The sequence below is a fragment of the Pinus tabuliformis genome, chromosome 7 (assembly GCF_031772625.1).
Source record: "Pinus tabuliformis cultivar Carrire ecotype Pingquan chromosome 7, CPIR1, whole genome shotgun sequence".
Taxonomy (NCBI): Eukaryota; Viridiplantae; Streptophyta; class Pinopsida; order Pinales; family Pinaceae; genus Pinus; species Pinus tabuliformis.
In genome coordinates this window covers 1,397,617,143-1,397,639,645 of record NC_142293.1, presented here as the reverse complement: position 1 = coordinate 1,397,639,645, position 22,503 = coordinate 1,397,617,143, and the positions used below count along the sequence as shown (strand labels likewise).

The following is a 22,503-nucleotide window of genomic DNA, read 5'->3' as shown; positions in this document are numbered from 1 at the left end:
GTCTACAAGGGGTTGTTCGCTGCCAGCTGAGGACCATCTTGGAGAAAAAAAATCTCCTGGGGATATTACCCACAAAATGGTGGGTAATAGAGCCCTTGTTAGAAACGGGCGCATTTTTGGGCTACAGTGAGGTCTCAAAGGCTTACTAAGTCTATGTTCCAGGATAGAGGAAGATGATCTTGAGTCAAGACGTCAGATTTGATGAGGGTAGGACCCTTAGGAGATCTCATCAGAAGGAGCCTGCAATGGTAGAGGAGTGAGAACAAGAAGCTCCTAAGATTGAACATAGACCAGAAGCACCAACAACAGGCACATAGTCAGCAAATCCGAAGGATGAGTTGGATATTCCTTCGAGCTCTACCAAGAGGAGGCCAAGATGGGCCAAGCAGACCTTGAGAGATGCTAAGGAGCATGTGGAGGCTCCTAGCAGCACTTTCAGGCAGAGCAAACCACCTACCATATTTTCCAATTATTTGGCACTGTTGAGCAGCGTTAACGAATCTAAGCCTTCCACTTTTGAGGAGGCTATAGATGAGCAGGTCTAGAGGGATGCCATGATAGAGGAGTATAGCTCCATCATGAGCAATGATGTATGGGATATAGTGCCAAGACCAAAGGGAAAGTCTGTGGTCACTTCTCGATGGATCTATAAGATCAAACATGCAGTTGATGGCAGTATCGAGAAGTACAAAGTGAGGTTCGTGGCGAGAGGGTTCTCCCAGAAGGAGTGGATTACAAGGAGACATTCACACCTGTCGCCAGATATGCATCCATTAGAGCAATTATTTCCATTGCTTCAGAGATGGGGTGGAATATACATCAGATGGATGTGAAGACTACCTTCCTCAATAGGGTGATTGTGGAGGGGGTGTATATTGAGAAGCCTCGGGGCTTTGAGGTGTATGGGAGAGATTCCCATGTATGCAGGTTGAAAAAGGCCCTTTATGGGTTGAAGCAAGCAATGCGTGCATGGTGTGCTAGGATAAATGGATATCTTCATGGTTTGGGCTTCACCAAGAGTGACGCAGATCCCAACTTGTATTATGTACTTGTTGAGGGTGAGTCGCCCATCTTGGTACGTTATGTGGATGATCTCTTCCTAACAGGATCAGAAAAGCTCATAGGGATGTGAAAGGAGGATCTTGCTTCGTAGTTCAACATGAAGGACATCAGCTTGATGTACTACTTTTTGGAATTGGAGGTGTGGCAGCAGTCAGGAGAGATTTTCCTTAGACAAGGCAAGTATGCAGTTGATATCTTGAGGTTTAGGATGGAGGATTGTAGGCGTATGTCTACGTCGATGATCACTAACCTGAAGAAGTTGAGTGCTTCTAAAGGTGAATTAGTGGATCCCGCACTGTACAAGCAGCTAATAGGTTCCGTGATGTATCTGGTCAGCCATGATCTCATGGTTCATCTTGGGATCAGCCATGATCTCATAATTGAGCAAGAAGCAGCAAACAGTGGCACTTAGTTTAGTAGAGGCAGAGTACATGGTAGCAAGTATGGCGAGTTGTGAGGCAGTGTGGCTTCACAAGATTCTTGCAGGATTATTTGGTTTGCAGATGGGACCAACGGTAATTCACTGTGATAATCACAGTTGCATTAAGTTCGTTGAGAATCACGAGTTTCATGATCAGCCCAAGCACATCAAGATTAGATATTACTTCATCAAAGACAGGGTCTAGAGAGGTGTTGTGAAATTGCAGTACATTTCTATAGAGGAGCAGATGGCAGATGCACTCACTAAGCCTCTAGTGAAAGGGAAGTTTGTGAAGTACCAAGATAAGCTCCAGGTGGCGGAGAATCCCTTCCTTGCTAGGAGGGAGTGTTGAAGCTAGTGGTAGCTTCGAAAGGTCTATATAAGCTTGGTGTCTTAGCATGTGGAAGACATTATTTGCCTCTTCAAGTGCTTGCTTGGTGTAGTAAGTGATATATGTCTTATTTCCTAAGTTTAACTTAGGAAAAGTACAATAATAAAAGTCAATTAATTATTGTGGACTATTAAGAGATTTTCTAAGGATAAATAATTTAATTATTTTAGTGACTTAGAAATAATCTCAAACTTTGATTGCCAAGATGTTCTAGATTATAGAGGAGGCCTAGTGAAGAGGTGAAAACACATAGAACTCAAGTGAGCGGGTCATCACAGAGAGAGTGATTTTCTCTAAGTGCGAGTGGCTCAGCGGATTGAAGCGTAGAGAAGGGAAAGAGCGAGTGGATTGAGGACGAATCTAGGAGGCCGGGTGGAGGAGATTGCAAGGCCGAGTTACTAGAGGGAGATTGATTTGATCTAGAGGAGGACGAGTTGTTGAAAGGCTAATTTTTCCCTAATGTGCAGTAGTGGCACACAAGGAGGGCACAGGTCAATTTGTTGGCTAAGTATTTGGGTCGATTTCTTCTGGATGCTTATTTCCTAGAGGGAAAAATCCTTGGGCCGAATTCATTTTGTGGGAGTCAAGTTATAGGTTCCTGGTATTGCATTTTTCCTTTTATCTCTGCGGGTCAAAAACCCAGATTTTCTAGATTAATAAATGACGGAGAATCGTTGTGGGTGGATTATTTTTGCAATGTGTGATTGATCTCTCTAATTTAAATTCTGCTGCATATATTTATTTCTAGAAGTTAAAAATACCAGTGATTTTATTTTTCGGTGATTCAGTATTTATTTGGGTAAGTAAATAAATTGTTGGGGATAAAATAAATTGTCGTGAGAACATAAATCTCGCAGGCATTCGAAATTGAACAACTTTTGCATGCCTAGACACTTAGGCCTATGCAGAAGTACCTGCCCAAGATACGAACATCAACAATCAAGCAATCCAACTTGTTGTCGCACAGATTGTCTAGGCAGCGCGACAACATTCAGACCGGGGGTTGTCACCCTGATCCCCGATCTCTCCGTTTAAGTCGTCTCCCTGAAGCAAGCTAAGGGGGATAGACCCTATGGGAAAAAGGAAGACCAACTGGGAACCAGCCAATTCGGGAGACCTAGCAAGGCAATCGAATACTCAATTAAGGCTCAAGATTTATACTTTGATAAAAAATGATACCAGTGCCTTATGGAGTCAATGAAAACCAAGTAATTAATTAGCTGTTGCTGCTTATGAAGTAATTTAATGATTGCTTGAAAATATTTAAAAAATATCCAACATGTAATGAGCATTATATAATCCAAGCAATGATTAATTTCACCAAATGCAAGATATTCAAAAGATGCACAGAGCTCTAGCAATTAAATTTTAAAGGATCAAAATTCATTATTCAACCATGAAATTCAAATGCTAACCAGTTCATAAAATGAATCCCCACTTTCAGATAGCTAATCTTCAAATAAAATCTTTAAGCACTTTTAGCTATACCACAAAAAAAAACTTTTCTTTCAAAATCTTTTAATTTTTAAATATTATATATATATATATATGATTTTTTATTTTTTGTTTTTATATTTTTTGATTTTTTATTATTTTTTATGATATAAAGTTCTAATTTTAAAATTAACATATAACAAAACTAAAATTAAAATCTAATCTAAACTAAAGCCTAATCAAAAAACCTAAAAGAGACGTTTTAATGCCTTTTTTATATTTTATATTTTTATATTTTTTAATATTATATTTTTTATGATATTTTTGAAAAATCAAAAAAAACAATAAACAAAAAAAACTAAACTAAACTAAAACACACCTAATTCTATGACCAAAAAGAAACATAAGCTAAATGAAACTTGTTGACCTCTACCGGTCAACTACCCAAGCAGTACACCCCCTTTTTTTTTGCAAGAAAGGGGCAGCACCTGATCAGCGTGTCCGTGCCATCCAGCAGTCATCAACAGCTTGATCAATCTAATTGTAAACCCAGTCTGCATGTATTAATTGTAAATAATCTTAGCAGATATGAGTCGTGTATGTGAATTGCCTAGGTGGACCTAACTTTCTAGTGGTAATCTACGTCCCGGAAGGTTTTTCGTCTCACCGATCCATGGATCGGCAGAGTTTTCCTTCAAACCTGACCCCAAAGCCGGGATGGATTTTGTCATTGGAATTTTAGGAGAATCCTAGTGTGTTGATCTGCTAGATTATAGTTGTGTCGCAGAACTGGGTGATTTGTGAGGGTCTATGTTAAAGGGGTTTTCTCCCTTAAGATGTAAATTGTAAAAGTCATGATGTAATGTGTCCTGAGGGTCGAAAAATGTTTTAAATCCCCTCATGAGTCCTAAGTCCTAGGTCCTAGGTGATGTTTCCGAAGGCTTAGTTCGATGATCCATTTTAAAATGAATTAAGAAATTAAAAAATGAATAAAAATAATAAAATAATAAAATAAATAAAAATTAAAAAATGAAATAAATAAATAAATAAAATTAAAAAAAAAAATTAAAAAATAAAGCAAAAACCCTAACTAATAAAATAATAATATTTTAAGTGAATAAATCGACGGATGAGATCAAGAGATGTCTTGATCCTCATCAACGGTCGAGATCATTTCTACATGGATCACTCGAACTAGCCGTTGGGATCATTTCCTTTATATAGGGTGCTAGGGGTCATTTCAGAGATATTCGATCTGTGAGTCTAAGACTGAAGAAGCTCTCTTGTAAATCTGTTTCTGGTTAATAAAAGAAGACTTTGGGGTCCATATCTTGCTGGTGTTACTCTCTTGAAATGCTGTGAGATTGTTTAATTTTCTGCATATGTTATTTTCAGCCGTTAATAATAGCTTTTTGTAGAGTATTGTGAGCACAGGTATCTTGTTCACTTGCTAGGGTTTGGGTGCTGTTAGGGTTTCTGAAGTAATGGCAGGTATCTCCATTACTTCCTGAGATCTAGCAGCATTTTTGCCCTCTTTACTGATGGTTGTTTCTGAGCTGTGCAGAAAACCTTTTCTGAAGGAAATTGTGGGCGTTAGGGGAAGTTCTCGGCTGAACCAGCCAACTCCCGCAAGCATTTTTTGCTGAGCCCAGTTGGATTTGATCCTGGGTCTATCATTCGGTTTATTTTTTCTAATTTACATGAGAGATTTTCTGAAGTTCTTCGCAGTGAAAATCTGAAAATCTTTATTTCTTTAAAATATTTCTGTGCTTACTGCTAAATCTGGCTGCTAAGGGGCCAAAAATTTGTACATTAATCAGTTGTCTAGGGTTTTAAATTTCTGTTTTATACAGTCTTCATTAGGGTTTTGTTTTTCTTTTGCAGGTATAGGGTTTTGTCTTTGCAAGACCAGCTTAAAACACATTGCCATCAAGGACGTTTGGGGATTTACGTGGCCTTGTGGATGTCAAAATCAGTTCTGCCCATCAGCTTACAGCCGTCATTACATTTAAAGATCCGCTCTCAGAACCGGGAATCTGTGGGTCGTGTCTCAGTGCAAACAAACACCGTCAGGATCTGGATGAGATATTTGCAAACCGACGTAATCTCTCAATCGATTTCCATTTACTGTTGAACGAGATAAGCTGCGTTGATTCCTTGTCTGCCGTTGAAAATCTGCAGCTACATCACTGTCACGCTGCTCAGCAACACATCATTTCGTCCAGCGTAAGAGAGTGACCGAGCGTCTCTGCGTGTGGTCATCAGGGTAATCCATCGACTTATGAACGGTATCGAAATTTCATGAAATTTTTTGGTCCGAGCTAGGGTCACGATTTTTGAATTCTGGCATTCATCAGCTCTTGGAAACCCTGTTACGCAAATCATTCTCACGCCATTGAATCACCCTGCATCTGTAATGTCTTTTCTCGGCCTGTGAGGAAATGCGCCTTCGTTTTAGAGTTTATGTGCAGGTCCATACCCCCGTCGTGTGTATCTGCATGGGCATCAAAAAAAATTTCGTTTTACGCCGGTCAGCAGAGGTAAATTCAGAGCCGCAGGTATCATCGCATTCGACGGGCCAGGTAAATGAGATTTCAAGGTTATTTGCAGGTCGTATTCCAAAATCGCGTGGTTTAGTGTAGGCGTAGATAACAAAGTCGATTTTTTTTTAGTTACGTTTTCCCTTTTCATAGTTTCATCGTTTTTTTTGGTTATGTTCATATATGCGTAGGTTAAGTTTAGTTTCCCATTCGATATTTGCATTTAGACGTAGGTAAATTTTCTAGGTTTTAATTAGTTTGAAGTTTTTTCATTTTTATATATATAGCTTTCATAAAAAATTAAAAAATGTTTATATTTTAGACTTTGGTTTATAGATTTATGTTAGATCTGTCTAGAGTTTAGAGTTAGGTTATTTTTTTAGTTTTAGATTTTAATATTTAGTTTTTAGATTTTAATTAGATTTAGATTTTAAATTTTAAAATTTAGATTTAGATTTTAGATTTTAAAATTTTAATTTTAGATTTTAGTTTAAATTAACGTAGATTTTAATTTGATTTTAACTTAATGTTTTAGATTTAAACTTCGGTTTAATTTTATTTTAAATTTTTTTTATATAATTGTTAGATTTTGATTTTAGATTTTTCCTTTTTTTTATTTTTATAATATAAAAAATAAAAAAAGATTTTAGATTTAGTTTCATTTTTTTTAAAATAGTTTAGTTTTAGAATAGATTTTAAATTTTAAATTTTTTAGATTTTTTTTTTTTATTTTCATTTTTTTTGAAAAATAAAAAAAATTAAATATTTTATAAAAAAATAAAAAAAATAAAAAAAAAAATTTGAAAAAAAGATTTAAATTTTTTTTGAAAAAGTATAAATATTTTTTGTGGAAAATTCTCTTCGTCAGATCCAGTCATTTTCAGGAATTGTTATATCTTTCATGCTGAGATCTAAAATTTTTCAAGTCGAGATACGAATACGATATCTGGTTAATGATTCTTGTGGTGGTTTTAAAGTATTTATCTTTTTGAAACTTTCAGTTGCTGGATATCGTTTTGGTCATTCTAAGAGCATTGTGATTTAGCTGATGATCGATGATTGCTGTTCATGGTCCATATTTTTATTATCATTTAACAAGTAATCATTTTAACCACAATCTCTTAAGGCACTGGTCTGCTAAATTAATCAAATCCATCAAGTGCTTTTTATATCGTGTCTCGTGTCTCCCAACCAACTGGTCGACAGTTGGCCTCATCATCTCACAGGGACTACCCCCCTTAGCCGCGGGAGACAGGCTTAAACGGAGGGATCGGGGATCAGAGTGATAGCCCCCGGTCTGAGCGTTGTCGTGCCAATCTGCGCGACAACATTTTTTGGCGCCGTTGCCGGGGAAATTGTTTTCTCGGCGTTTCAACGACAATCATTTTTCTCATTTCTTATCTCTTCATCTGGCCCGGCAACGCCAACATTTTTTGGCGCCGTTGCCGGGGACAGAGTCTTTCTGTTCCTGGAGTTTCATCGACATTCATCTTCTCATCTCTCATCTCTCAGTTGAGCTGGCAGATTCAATATTTTTGGCATCCTTTCATCCCATATCAGTAGCATCTCTTCGGTTTGTTTCTTGTTTGAGTGGCGACTCCACTTCTCATTTTTCCCAGACAAGAAGCTTTCCTCATATCTGCTTGTGGTTACTTTTTGGATCCTAGAATCAGATTCATTGTTCAAGTGGCGACTCCACTTCTCTCATCTCTTAATTTTCTTGAGCAGAAATCTCTTTCTATCATCCATTTGATCCCTTATTGTTCATCATGGATTATTCATGTAAACCATGTCATTTTACTGATAATCTCCATAATCTTCCGAAAGAGGCCGTTGGTAAATTATTTAAGTTCTCGGGTGATGATTTGGTCGCTGTTGAAAAGCATTTAAACATGTTTACTTGTGTAATGATCTTTTATTGTAGATTTCCTCAATATAATCATGAAGATTTCAAGATGCGTCTATTTGTCCATTCTTTAGAGGGTGATGCCTTGAATTGGTTTAATAATTTTCCTAATGATTTTTTCACTTCTTTACAAGACATTCTCAATGCTTTTAAAGATAGATATGATAGTCCAAACAGCTTGCCTTCTACCTCTAAAATTGTGCAAACGAAAGAAAGTAATCTTGTAAAAAATCCAGCTGTTGAAGAAAGTCTTCAAGATCAGAATGTGTCATCAACCGAAAATATTGCAGATCAAGTTCATGATAGTGAAAAATCAGGGACAAATGACAATGAAAGGGAAGAGCAAAAGCAAATTTTACGAGATCTAATGATGCTGGTAAGAAATATGGAAATCAACCAAACTAATTATGTCAATGATGTGAAAACTTTATGCACCCACCTGGAAAAACGTAATAGGGAGATTGAGGTCACGCAAAGTCACCATGCTAAAGAAATTGAGGCCATGAAGACTAATCATGAAACAGAAATTAGAATCATGCATAGCAAGCTGTCAGGATTAGAGGAAAATATGGTGACCATGAAAGCTGATCATGATAGGGAAATTGATTCTATGCAAAACAAGTTATTAACTATGGATGAGGAAATGACTATCATGACGTTCAATCATAATAATCAGTTGGCCACCATGCAAGCAAATCATGAAGAAGAAATAAACTCCATGCAGCATTGCTTGAGGGACATAAAGGAAGAGAATGTTAAAATAATAAAAGATATGGAAGAGCATCATGCCAGACAAATCAATGCTATAAGGGTTGAACACTCTAGTCAGATGGATGCCATTAGAATACAGGTTCAAAGGTTTCAGCAATTAGAAGATGAAAGAAACCAGGTGACATCAATAGATCAGGAGCCTTCTCACTTGCTGCAACAAGCCCCATCTTATTATGAGGAGGTTATTGATTCAATTGAAAGATGGTTAATTGAAGGTGATCCGGATAGACTTAAGAATGATAAAGATCAGATGCGGGCTAAAGAAAGACATATCACGCATACTTCATCTGATAGTTTTGAAACAGAAAGTTCCAGGTCATCAGTAATTCAACCTGCCAGAAAGAAAAAACGTAAGAGAAAGAAAATAAGAAGAAGATTTGATGCATCAGACGGCCGTGAGCAGCTTGATTTTCGGATAGGAAAGAGTCCTACCATATGCAAAATTGGACATGGCACATCCGACAAGCAGCCGACAGATTTGCCTGAAAGCAGGCAAATGCTCAGTATGCACTTTATTGAACACATCTGATGCCATGGGGCATCTTTTGTATCGTATTTCTAACCCTACTCCTTGTTTTTCCGCATTTTCATTTCTGCTTTAGATAGTTAATAAATGAAGAGCTTTTATCTTTATTGTGCTTAACGTATATGCTGATTTTGGATGGACGCTACTTATTTTTTGTGTTGTATGGATGCAGATTCTGGATTCTCACATTCCTGCAAGCAGCAACGTGTCCCCAAGTAGAGCCAGATGTTGACCTCTACCGGTCAACTACCCATGCAGTACACCCCCTTTTTTTTTGCAAGAAAGGGGCAGCACCTGATCAGCGTGTCCGTGCCATCCAGCAGTCATCAACAGCTTGATCAATCTAATTGTAAACCCAGTCTGCATGTATTAATTGTAAATAATCTTAGCAGATATGAGTCGTGTATGTGAATTGCCTAGGTGGACCTAACTTTCTAGTGGTAATCTACGTCCCGGAAGGTTTTTCGTCTCACCGATCCATGGATCGGCAGAGTTTTCCTTCAAACCTGACCCCAAAGCCGGGATGGATTTTGTCATTGGAATTTTAGGAGAATCCTAGTGTGTTGATCTGCTAGATTATAGTTGTGTCACAGAACTGGGTGATTTGTGAGGGTCTATGTTAAAGGGGTTTTCTCCCTTAAGATGTAAATTGTAAAAGTCATGATGTAATGTGTCCTGAGGGTCGAAAAATGTTTTAAATCCCCTCATGAGTCCTAAGTCCTAGGTCCTAGGTGATGTTTCCGAAGGCTTAGTTCGATGATCCATTTTAAAATGAATTAAGAAATTAAAAAATGAATAAAAATAATAAAATAATAAAATAAATAAAAATTAAAAAATGAAATAAATTAATTAATTAATTAATTAAAATTAAAATTAAAATTAAAAAAAAAAATTAAAAAATAAAGCAAAAACCCTAACTAATAAAATAATAATATTTTAAGTGAATAAATCGACGGATGAGATCAAGAGATGTCTTGATCCTCATCAACGATCGAGATCATTTCTACATGGATCACTCGAACTAGCCGTTGGGATCATTTCCTTTATATAGGGTGCTAGGGGTCATTTCAGAGATATTCGATCTGTGAGTCTAAGACTGAAGAAGCTCTCTTGTAAATCTGTTTCTGGTTAATAAAAGAAGACTTTGGGGTCCATATCTTGCTGGTGTTACTCTCTTGAAATGCTGTGAGATTGTTTAATTTTCTGCATATGTTATTTTCAGCCGTTAATAATAGCTTTTTGTAGAGTATTGTGAGCACAGGTATCTTGTTCACTTGCTAGGGTTTGGGTGCTGTTAGGGTTTCTGAAGTAATGGCAGGTATCTCCATTACTTCCTGAGATCTAGCAGCATTTTTGCCCTCTTTACTGATGGTTGTTTCTGAGCTGTGCAAAAAACCTTTTCTGAAGGAAATTGTGGGCGTTAGGGGAAGTTCTCGGCTGAACCAGCCAACTCCCGCAAGCATTTTTTGCTGAGCCCAGTTGGATTTGATCCTGGGTCTATCATTCGGTTTATTTTTTCTAATTTACATGAGAGATTTTCCGAAGTTCTTCGCAGTGAAAATCTGAAAGTCTTTATTTCTTTAGAATATTTCTGTGCTTACTGCTAAATCTGGCTGCTAAGGGGCCAAAAATTTGTACATTAATCAGCTGTCTAGGGTTTTAAATTTCTGTTTTATACAGTCTTCATTAGGGTTTTGTTTTTCTTTTGCAGGTATAGGGTTTTGTCTTTGCAAGACCAGCTTAAAACACCTTGCCATCAAGGACGTTTGGGGATTTACGTGGCCTTGTGAATGTCAAAATCAGTTCTGCCCATCAACTTACAGCCGTCATTACATTTGAAGATCCGCTCTCAGAACCGGGAATCTGTGGGCCGTGTCTCAGTGCAAACAAACACCGTCAGGATCTGGATGAGATATTTGCAAACCGACGTAATCTCTCAATCGATTTCCATTTACTGTTGAACGAGATAAGCTGCGTTGATTCCTTGTCTGCCGTTGAAAATCTGCAGCTACATCACTGTCACGCTGCTCAGCTACACATCATTTCGTCCAGCGTAAGAGAGTGACCGAGCGTCTCTGCGTGTGGTCATCAGGGTAATCCATCGACTTATGAACGAAATTTTTTTGGTCCGAGCTAGGGTCACGATTTTTGAATTCTGGCATTCATCAGCTCTTGGAAACCCTGTTACGCAAATCATTCTCACGCCATTGAATCACCCTGCATCTGTAATGTCTTTTCTCGGCCTGTGAGGAAATGCGCCTTCGTTTTAGAGTTTATGTGCAGGTCCATACCCCCGTCGTGTGTATCTGCGTGGGCATCAAAAAAAATTTCGTTTTACGCCGGTCAGCAGAGGTAAATTCAGAGCCGCAGGTATCATCGCATTCGACGGGCCAGGTAAATGAGATTTCAAGGTTATTTGCAGGTCGTATTCCAAAATCGCGTGGTTTAGTGTAGGCGTAGATAACAAAGTCGATTTTTTTTTAGTTACGTTTTCCCTTTTCATAGTTTCATCGTTTTTTTTGGTTATGTTCATATATGAGTAGGTTAAGTTTAGTTTCCCATTCGATATTTGCATTTAGACGTAGGTAAATTTTCTAGGTTTTAATTAGTTTGAAGTTTTTTCATTTTTATATATATAGCTTTCATAAAAAATTAAAAAATGTTTATATTTTAGACTTTGGTTTATAGATTTATGTTAGATCTGTCTAGAGTTTAGAGTTAGGTTATTTTTTTAGTTTTAGATTTTAATATTTAGTTTTTAGATTTTAATTAGATTTAGATTTTAAATTTTAAAATTTAGATTTAGATTTTAGATTTTTCCTTTTTTTGATTTTTATAATATAAAAAATAAAAAAAAGATTTTAGATTTAGTTTCATTTTTTTTAAAATAGTTTAGTTTTAGAATAGATTTTAAATTTTAAATTTTTTAGATTTTTTTTTTATTTTCATTTTTTTTGAAAAATAAAAAAATAAAAAAAAATAAATATTTTATAAAAAAATAAAAAAAATAAAAAAAAAATTTGAAAAAAAGATTTAAATTTTTTTGAAAAAGTATAAATATTTTTTGTGGAAAATTCTCTTCGTCAGATCCAGTCATTTTCAGGAATCGTTATATCTTTCATGCTAAGATCTAAAATTTTTCAAGTCGAGATACGAATACGATATCTGGTTAATGATTCTTGTGGTGGTTTTAAAGTATTTATCTTTTTGAAACTTTCAGTTGCTGGATATCGTTTTGGTCATTCTAAGAGCATTGTGATTTAGCTGATGATCGATGATTGCTGTTCATGGTCCATATTTTTATTATCATTTAACAAGTAATCATTTTAACCACAATCTCTTAAGGCACTGGTCTGCTAAATTAATCAAATCCATCAAGTGCTTTTTATATCGTGTCTCGTGTCTCCCAACCAACTGGTCGACAGTTGGTCTCATCATCTCACAGGGACTACCCCCCTTAGCCGCGGGAGACAGGCTTAAACGGAGGGATCGGGGATCAGAGTGACAGCCCCCGGTCTGAGCGTTGTCGTGCCAATCTGCGCGACAACATTTTTTGGCGCCGTTGCCGGGGAAATTGTTTTCTCGGCGTTTCAACGACAATCATTTTTCTCATTTCTTATCTCTTCATCTGGCCCGGCAACGCCAACATTTTTTGGCGCCGTTGTCGGGGACAGAGTCTTTCTGTTCCTAGAGTTTCATCGACATTCATCTTCTCATCTCTCATCTCTCAGTTGAGCTGGCAGATTCAATATTTTTGGCATCCTTTCATCCCATATCAGTAGCATCTCTTCGGTTTGTTTCTTGTTTGAGTGGCGACTCCACTTCTCATTTTTCCCAGACAAGAAGCTTTCCTCATATCTGCTTGTGGTTACTTTTTGGATCCTAGAATCAGATTCATTGTTCAAGTGGCGACTCCACTTCTCTCATCTCTTAATTTTCTTGAGCAGAAATCTCTTTCTATCATCCATTTGATCCCTTATTGTTCATCATGGATTATTCATGTAAACCATGTCATTTTACTGATAATCTCCATAATCTTCCGAAAGAGGCCGTTGGTAAATTATTTAAGTTCTCGGGTGATGATTTGGTCGCTGTTGAAAAGCATTTAAACATGTTTACTTGTGTAATGATCTTTTATTGTAGATTTCCTCAATATAATCATGAAGATTTCAAGATGCGTCTATTTGTCCATTCTTTAGAGGGTGATGCCTTGAATTGGTTTAATAATTTTCCTAATGATTTTTTCACTTCTTTACAAGACATTCTCAATGCTTTTAAAGATAGATATGATAGTCCAAACAGCTTGCCTTCTACCTCTAAAATTGTGCAAACGAAAGAAAGTAATCTTGTAAAAAATCCAGCTGTTGAAGAAAGTCTTCAAGATCAGAATGTGTCATCAACCGAAAATATTGCAGATCAAGTTCATGATAGTGAAAAATCAGGGACAAATGACAATGAAAGGGAAGAGCAAAAGCAAATTTTACGAGATCTAATGATGCTGGTAAGAAATATGGAAATCAACCAAACTAATTATGTCAATGATGTGAAAACTTTATGCACCCACCTGGAAAAACGTAATAGGGAGATTGAGGTCACGCAAAGTCACCATGCTAAAGAAATTGAGGCCATGAAGACTAATCATGAAACGGAAATTAGAATCATGCAAAGCAAGATGTCAGGATTAGAGGAAAATATGGTGACCATGAAAGCTGATCATGATAGGGAAATTGATTCTATGCAAAACAAGTTATTAACTATGGATGAGGAAATGACTATCATGATGTTCAATCATAATAATTAGTTGGCCACCATGCAAGCAAATCATGAAGAAGAAATAAACTCCATGCAGCATTGCTTGAGGGACATAAAGGAAGAGAATGTTAAAATAATAAAAGATATGGAAGAGCATCATGCCAGACAAATCAATGCTATAAGGGTTGAACACTCTAGTCAGATGGATGCCATTAGAATACAGGTTCAAAGGTTTCAGCAATTAGAAGATGAAAGAAACCAGGTGACATCAATAGATCAGGAGCCTTCTCACTTGCTGCAACAAGCCCCATCTTATTATGAGGAGGTTATTGATTCAATTGAAAGATGGTTAATTGAAGGTGATCCGGATAGACTTAAGAATGATAAAGATCAGATGCGGGCTAAAGAAAGACATATCACGCATACTTCATCTGATAGTTTTGAAACAGAAAGTTCCAGGTCATTAGTAATTCAACCTGCCAGAAAGAAAAAACGTAAGAGAAAGAAAATAAGAAGAAGATTTGATGCATCAGACGGCCGTGAGCAGCTTGATTTTCGGATAGGAAAGAGTCCTACCATATGCAAAATTGGACATGGCACATCCGACAAGCAGCCGACAGATTTGCCTGAAAGCAGGCAAATGCTCAGTATGCACTTTATTGAACACATCTGATGCCATGGGGCATCTTTTGTATCGTATTTCTAACCCTACTCCTTGTTTTTCCGCATTTTCATTTCTGCTTTAGATAGTTAATAAATGAAGAGCTTTTATCTTTATTGTGCTTAACGTATATGCTGATTTTGGATGGACGCTACTTATTTTTTGTGTTGTATGGATGCAGATTCTGGATTCTCACATTCCTGCAAGCAGCAACGTGTCCCCAAGTAGAGCCAGATGTTGACCTCTACCAGTCAACTACCCATGCAGTACACCCCCTTTTTTTTTGCAAGAAAGGGGCAGCACCTGATCAGCGTGTCCGTGCCATCCAGCAGTCATCAGCAGCTTGATCAATCTAATTGTAAACCCAGTCTGCATGTATTAATTGTAAATAATCTTAGCAGATATGAGTCGTGTATGTGAATTGCCTAGGTGGACCTAACTTTCTAGTGGTAATCTACGTCCCGGAAGGTTTTTCGTCTCACCGATCCATGGATCGGCAGAGTTTTCCTTCAAACCTGACCCCAAAGCCGGGATGGATTTTGTCATTGGAATTTTAGGAGAATCCTAGTGTGTTGATCTGCTAGATTATAGTTGTGTCACAGAACTGGGTGATTTGTGAGGGTCTATGTTAAAGGGGTTTTCTCCCTTAAGATGTAAATTGTAAAAGTCATGATGTAATGTGTCCTGAGGGTCGAAAAATGTTTTAAATCCCCTCATGAGTCCTAAGTCCTAGGTCCTAGGTGATGTTTCCGAAGGCTTAGTTCGATGATCCATTTTAAAATGAATTAAGAAATTAAAAAATGAATAAAAATAATAAAATAATAAAATAAATAAAAATTAAAAAATGAAATAAATTAATTAATTAATTAATTAAAATTAAAATTAAAATTAAAAAAAAAAATTAAAAAATAAAGCAAAAACCCTAACTAATAAAATAATAATATTTTAAGTGAATAAATCGACGGATGAGATCAAGAGATGTCTTGATCCTCATCAACGATCGAGATCATTTCTACATGGATCACTCGAACTAGCCGTTGGGATCATTTCCTTTATATAGGGTGCTAGGGGTCATTTCAGAGATATTCGATCTGTGAGTCTAAGACTGAAGAAGCTCTCTTGTAAATCTGTTTCTGGTTAATAAAAGATGACTTTGGGGTCCATATCTTGCTGGTGTTACTCTCTTGAAATGCTGTGAGATTGTTTAATTTTCTGCATATGTTATTTTCAGCCGTTAATAATAGCTTTTTGTAGAGTATTGTGAGCACAGGTATCTTGTTCACTTGCTAGGGTTTGGGTGCTGTTAGGGTTTCTGAAGTAATGGCAGGTATCTACATTACTTCCTGAGATCTAGCAGCATTTTTGCCCTCTTTACTGATGGTTGTTTCTGAGCTGTGCAGAAAACCTTTTCTGAAGGAAATTGTGGGCGTTAGGGGAAGTTCTCGGCTGAACCAGCCAACTCCCGCAAGCATTTTTTGCTGAGCCCAATTGGATTTGATCCTGGGTCTATCATTCGGTTTATTTTTTCTAATTTACATGAGAGATTTTCCGAAGTTCTTCGCAGTGAAAATCTGAAAGTCTTTATTTCTTTAGAATATTTCTGTGCTTACTGCTAAATCTGGCTGCTAAGGGGCCAAAAATTTGTACATTAATCAGCTGTCTAGGGTTTTAAATTTCTGTTTTATACAGTCTTCATTAGGGTTTTGTTTTTCTTTTGCAGGTATAGGGTTTTGTCTTTGCAAGACCAGCTTAAAACACCTTGCCATCAAGGACGTTTGGGGATTTACGTGGCCTTGTGAATGTCAAAATCAGTTCTGCCCATCAACTTACAGCCGTCATTACATTTGAAGATCCGCTCTCAGAACCGGGAATCTGTGGGCCGTGTCTCAGTGCAAACAAACACCGTCAGGATCTGGATGAGATATTTGCAAACCGACGTAATCTCTCAATCGATTTCCATTTACTGTTGAACGAGATAAGCTGCGTTGATTCCTTGTCTGCCGTTGAAAATCTGCAGCTACATCACTGTCACGCTGCTCAGCAACACATCATTTCGTCCAGCGTAAGAGAGTGACCGAGCGTCTCTGCGTGTGTTCATCAGGGTAATCCATCGACTTATGAACGAAATTTTTTTGTTCCGAGCTAAGGTCACGATTTTTGAATTCTGGCATTCATCAGCTCTTGGAAACCCTGTTACGCAAATCATTCTCACGCCATTGAATCACCCTGCATCTGTAATGTCTTTTCTCGGCCTGTGAGGAAATGCGCCTTCGTTTTAGAGTTTATGTGCAGGTCCATACCCCCGTCGTGTGTATCTGCGTGGGCATCAAAAAAAATTTCGTTTTATGCCGGTCAGCAGAGGTAAATTCAGAGCCGCAGGTATCATCGCATTCGACGGGCCAGGTAAATGAGATTTCAAGGTTATTTGCAGGTCGTATTCCAAAATCGCGTAGTTTAGTGTAGGCGTAGATAACAAAGTCGATTTTTTTTTAGTTACGTTTTCCCTTTTCATAGTTTCATCGTTTTTTTTGGTTATGTTCATATATGCGTAGGTTAAGTTTAGTTTCCCATTCGATATTTGCATTTAGACGTAGGTAAATTTTCTAGGTTTTAATTAGTTTGAAGTTTTTTTATTTTTATATATATAGCTTTCATAAAAATTAAAAAATGTTTATATTTTAGACTTTGGTTTATAGATTTATGTTAGATCTGTCTAGAGTTTAGAGTTAGGTTATTTTTTTAGTTTTAGATTTTAATATTTAGTTTTTAGATTTTAATTAGATTTAGATTTTAAATTTTAAAATTTAGATTTAGATTTTAGATTTTAAAATTTTAATTTTAGATTTTAGTTTAAATTAACGTAGATTTTAATTTGATTTTAACTTAATGTTTTAGATTTAAACTTCGGTTTAATTTTATTTTAAATTTTTTTTATATAATTGTTAGATTTTGATTTTAGATTTTTCCTTTTTTTGATTTTTATAATATAAAAAATAAAAAAAGATTTTAGATTTAGTTTCATTTTTTTTAAAATAGTTTAGTTTTAGAATAGATTTTAAATTTTAAATTTTTTAGATTTTTTTTTTATTTTCATTTTTTTTGAAAAATAAAAAAAAATTAAATATTTTATAAAAAAATAAAATAAAAAAATTTTGAAAAAAATATTTAAAATTTTTTTGAAAAAGTATAAATATTTTTTGTGGAAAATTCTCTTCGTCAGATCCAGTCATTTTCAGGAATCGTTATATCTTTCATGCTAAGATCTAAAATTTTTCAAGTCGAGATACGAATACGATATCTGGTTAATGATTCTTGTGGTGGTTTTAAAGTATTTATCTTTTTGAAACTTTCAGTTGCTGGATATCGTTTTGGTCATTCTAAGAGCATTGTGATTTAGCTGATGATCGATGATTGTTGTTCATGGTCCATATTTTTATTATCATTTAACAAGTAATCATTTTAACCACAATCTCTTAAGGCACTGGTCTGCTAAATTAATCAAATCCATCAAGTGCTTTTTATATCGTGTCTCGTGTCTCCCAACCAACTGGTCGACAGTTGGTCTCATCATCTCACAGGGACTACCCCCCTTAGCCGCGGGAGACAGGCTTAAACGGAGGGATCGGGGATCAGAGTGACAGCCCCCGGTCTGAGCGTTGTCGTGCCAATCCGCGCGACAACAAAACTAAAAGTAATAAATAAAAATCTTAACACCTAATAGCATCAAACATACAACAATAAAAATCGATTTTTTTTATTATTTTTATTTTTTATATTTTTTATAGATTGTAAAATTCTAAATTTAAAATCAAAACAGAATAAAACTAAAATCTAATGAAAATTAAAAAAAATCTAAATCCTAACTAAATAAAACTCAGATCAAATAAAAATCTTACATAACCTAAAACTAAACCAACATACCCATATATCACAATAATAAAAATAAAACTAAACTACATACCTACACTCCTACTCCTACGCATACATAAAAAAAAAAAAACAAAACCTAAATCGGATTCATTTGTGCTTGTGTTTACTGTTGCAGATTGGAGTAGAACGTGGTGAGCAAAAATCGACGGAATGGAACGAGGAGCTGAGGCAGCAATGGAGAAGATTGCAGGTTGAGGTTGCAACAATGAGAAAAGCGCTGCGTGAGGGTTGGTAGAGGACGTTGGAAGAGAAGCCGCAGAGGAATGGCAATGGCAGTGTTAAAGGCTGCAGATTTTCCAGGTTGAAAACTGCGTGGAGCGTGGGATGGTCAACGTGATTAGCTGATTCGTTTTGTAGGTTCAGGAGGAGGCACAACGATGAGGGTTATGAATGTGCGTAGAGCTGCGTGAGGGTGAGGAGTGTGACACAGAAGAAGGGAATACGGACAGGGATATGACAGATTAAATGAGGGGAATGCAATGAGGGACAGTGCAATTTTTTTATTTTTGCAGGCTTTGGGGAAATGCAACGATGTGAGCCTAGAGCAGAAAAATGGATCAGTGAAGTGGGACGGGTGCTTTGGTTGCGTAGGTATTTCGGGCAGATGCTGATCTGGAAAAAAATCGCAGAAGGGTGTTAGGGTATTGGAAGTGATTGCTGCAGATAGTTGAGAAGAAACATGCAGAGGGAGAAAATGCTGCCAGCGGGAGCAAACTACGTGGAGGTGAAGCAGCAATCCCACAACCTGTCATAAAAAAAACAAAACAAAACAAAACAAAAAAAAAAAAATTAAAAAATAAATAAAATTAAAAATTTAAAAAAAAAAAATCTGTCAAATTGAAATCCTAGGCCGCAGCAGAAAGATGGATCAGAAAACCCTCCAGATTCTCTAGAAACCTTAAAAAAATTGAATCTTTTTGCTTCAGATTTCCTTGATGAAAACCCCACAAGAAATTTCCAGATCTGAAGTAAATATTCCTGCCAAAGCTGATCCTGAGGCCAGATCTTACCCTCCAGGGCCTAGATCTGGCTTTGGACAAAATGTTTTTTTTGCCCTGAAACCTACAATAACAAAAAACGAACACCCAGAAATAAAATGTGCAAGAAACAAAACTAAAAACCCTAAAACCAGCTAAATAATTACAATATTCACAGTTAAAGGCTCTAAATAGCCAGATTTATCATTATGCCATAGAAACATTTTTTTTTAATTTTAAGTTCGATATGAGGTGCTTCAGAAAACCCTTCATGCATCTGCAACAGAAAATTCTAATGATAAGCTCGGGATCAAAACCAGCTGGGCTCTTTAGAAAATGCAATCCGGAAGTTGGCTGGTTCAGTCGAGAACTTCCCCGAACGCCCGGTAAACTCAAAATCAAGGATATCCTACATAGTTTAATTCAACCATTAACAAAGAGGGAGAAAACGATACTAAAATCCAGATCTAATGGAGATACCTGCCATCATATTCAGAAATTTAACTACCATTCAAACCCTAGCGACTAAACAAGATACCTGTGTTTAAAATCACTTTCCATAAAGCTATCATCAATCGCTGAAATTAAAATCATGCACAAAAATAAAACATCTTACAACATTTCCGAAAGAGTAACACAACCCCAAAGTATTTCTCTATTGCACATGAAAAATGACTACAAGAGAGCTTTCTTTAGCACACGACTCTAAGATCGAATTGATCTTAAATGACCCCTGACACCCTATTTAAAGGAAAATTTCCCAACAGCTAGTTCGAGTGATCCATGTCAAAGTGATCTCGACCTTCGATGAGGATCAAAATCTCTTTTAATCTCATCTGTCGAAATTTTAAATGCATTTTAATATATTAAAAAAAAATATTTGCATTTATTTCCTCAAAATTTTGACTTATTATTATTTTATTTTTTTAAATTTTTATTTATTTTTTATTTTTTAATTATTTTATTATTATTTTTATTGGACCCTTGAACTTAGCCTTTGGATAAATCACCTAGGGCCTAAGACTTATGAGGGGATAAAACATTTACTAACCCTCAAGACACTTTACATCATGATTTTTTACATTTTTACATCTCAAGGCGAGAAAACCCATTTGACATTGACCCTCATAGACCAACCAGTTCTGCGACACAAATATAATCTAGCAGATCAAGCAATTTGTAATAACCTAACCAAATAGTTAGTATTATTTCCAAATTACTTTTACATAGACTCGACCTAGCACACTAGGATTCCCCTAAGAATCTAATGACAAAATCCATTCCGGCTTTAGGGTTAGGCTGAAGGAAAACTCTGCCGATCATGGATCGGTGAGACAAAAAACCTTCCGGAACGTAGATCATCACTAGAAGATTAGGTTTACCTAGGCAAATACATACATGACACAAATCTGCTAAGATTATTTACAATTTACACATGCAGACTGGGTTTACAACATAACATGATCGGGCTGATGATGACAGTCGAATGGCATGGACATATCGATCAAGCGCTATCCCTTTTACGAAAAAGGGGGTGTACTGCTATGGGTAGTTGACACGTAGTGGTCAACACAACTAATTGTTGTTGTCTTGTTTCTATGGATGCTTCAAGTTGTTAAGCTTTCTTGTACCTAACGTACAAGCAATTGGGTTTGTTGTGGATATTTGTGGAGAGACACCAAAGAGCTTGAGTCTGTAGTGGGATTATTGTCCTTGCCTTTGCCAGTGCATAGGCTCAGCTCTGTGATGGCAATCAAGCAAAGATTACCTATGAATGGGTGGCAAATAAATCCTTGGTAACCATCTCATGAGTTTGGGATTCTTGATAAATAAGTATTGTTGTTTTTTGTATGTTGCATTTCACCTATTATGTTTATGCCCTTAATTGAAACACTTGCAAGTTGTTCCTTTGGAATTGAAAAGATCTCAATGTCATGTTTGATGTTACTTCCACAAGCTTAGAGATGCATTCAGCCTGAGTGAATGCATCTATTTAATTAGCATACATGTGTGGTGCTAAATGATATTTCAAAGTCGTTAGTATGATCGGAGTCTCCACTGTCCAACAAGGAGGTCAGGCATGCTGTAGACTAGACAGAGTTTCCAAAAGCTAGAGTACAGCAATCAGTAGAGAAACTGTGAGCCATATCAAAGTTGATTCACAATTGTTGATCAAAGAATTTAGGCATGATTGAGGTGCGTTAGAGCCCACTGTCTTAGGGAGGCAGTCAGGTATGCCACGTAGTGGGTTCAGAGCTGCCAATCAGAGAATCTCAGTGTGATTGAGGTGTGTCAAATCGTCAATGACCCGCTGTCTCAGAAAGGTTGCTCACATAAACACACATATAATCCAAGGAAATAATGTAGGCTATCTTCTATAATTTCTAACAGGAGAAGTTGCTGTTATAAGCAAGCATGCTATAGTCTATTACATCAAAAACGGCTAGGCCATTCATCCGAATGCAGTTGCACTGCTACTACATTGAATCATAAACAGGCATTCAGGTGCGGAGCATGCACGCCCAGTTCTGAACCTGGGTTTTCATGGTGACAACCGCTCCATGTTGCCTCCACACCACAGCCAAATGGATACACGCACACACTCGTACATGTAAAATTAACAGGAAGCATAGCATTGAGTGTTTGAAAATGCAACAAAAATTGCAATGCATATCATCACAGTACAGCAGAGAAGTCAAATATACAAGAAGAATCAAAGATTTGAATTTTGAGATCAGGTGAGTACTCAGGAGTCAGAATATAAAGACATTACAACCTTACCTTTAGCTTCACTTTGAGAAAGCCAAACAGTGATCCCAGCATGAAGGTTCTTCCATTTCTTGGGTCTTGTTGCTGCCCCAAGTGTTCCTCCTAATGTCGCCACAACTACTCGTACATTTCTATCAATAAAAGAGATTAAGGTAATTTCTGATAGTTATCTTCTAAAAAACTCTTGACAAATATTGATATGGGGATAAAAGGCAGGTTTCACATACGTGTTAATACTTTCTAGCATTACATCCTCAGCTTCTGCCACAGAATCTTCTCCCTCATCTATCACCACTGGTAAAACAATTAACATATTAACTTTCTAGCACGTAATCACTAAAAGATAATATATCACACAAGTTA

At 36.6% G+C, this 22,503-nt stretch overlaps 1 protein-coding gene across 2 annotated transcripts in view; it reads right to left on the bottom strand.

The window, feature by feature from the left end:
- The window catches only part of SKL2 (shikimate kinase like 2), a 283,109-nt gene that overhangs the window by 80,342 nt on the left and 180,264 nt on the right, over positions 1-22,503 (bottom strand). The window contains exons 5-6 of one of the 2 annotated variants that reach the window (XM_089459818.1): positions 22,368-22,434; positions 22,153-22,271 (exon numbers count right to left, since the gene is read on the bottom strand). The exons of the other annotated variant lie outside the window; for it this stretch is intronic. Of the exons in view, the coding sequence (XP_089315944.1) occupies positions 22,153-22,271; positions 22,368-22,434 (186 nt within the window). The remainder of the gene's footprint in view (positions 1-22,152; positions 22,272-22,367; positions 22,435-22,503) is intronic. 2 annotated transcript variants of the gene reach the window in all.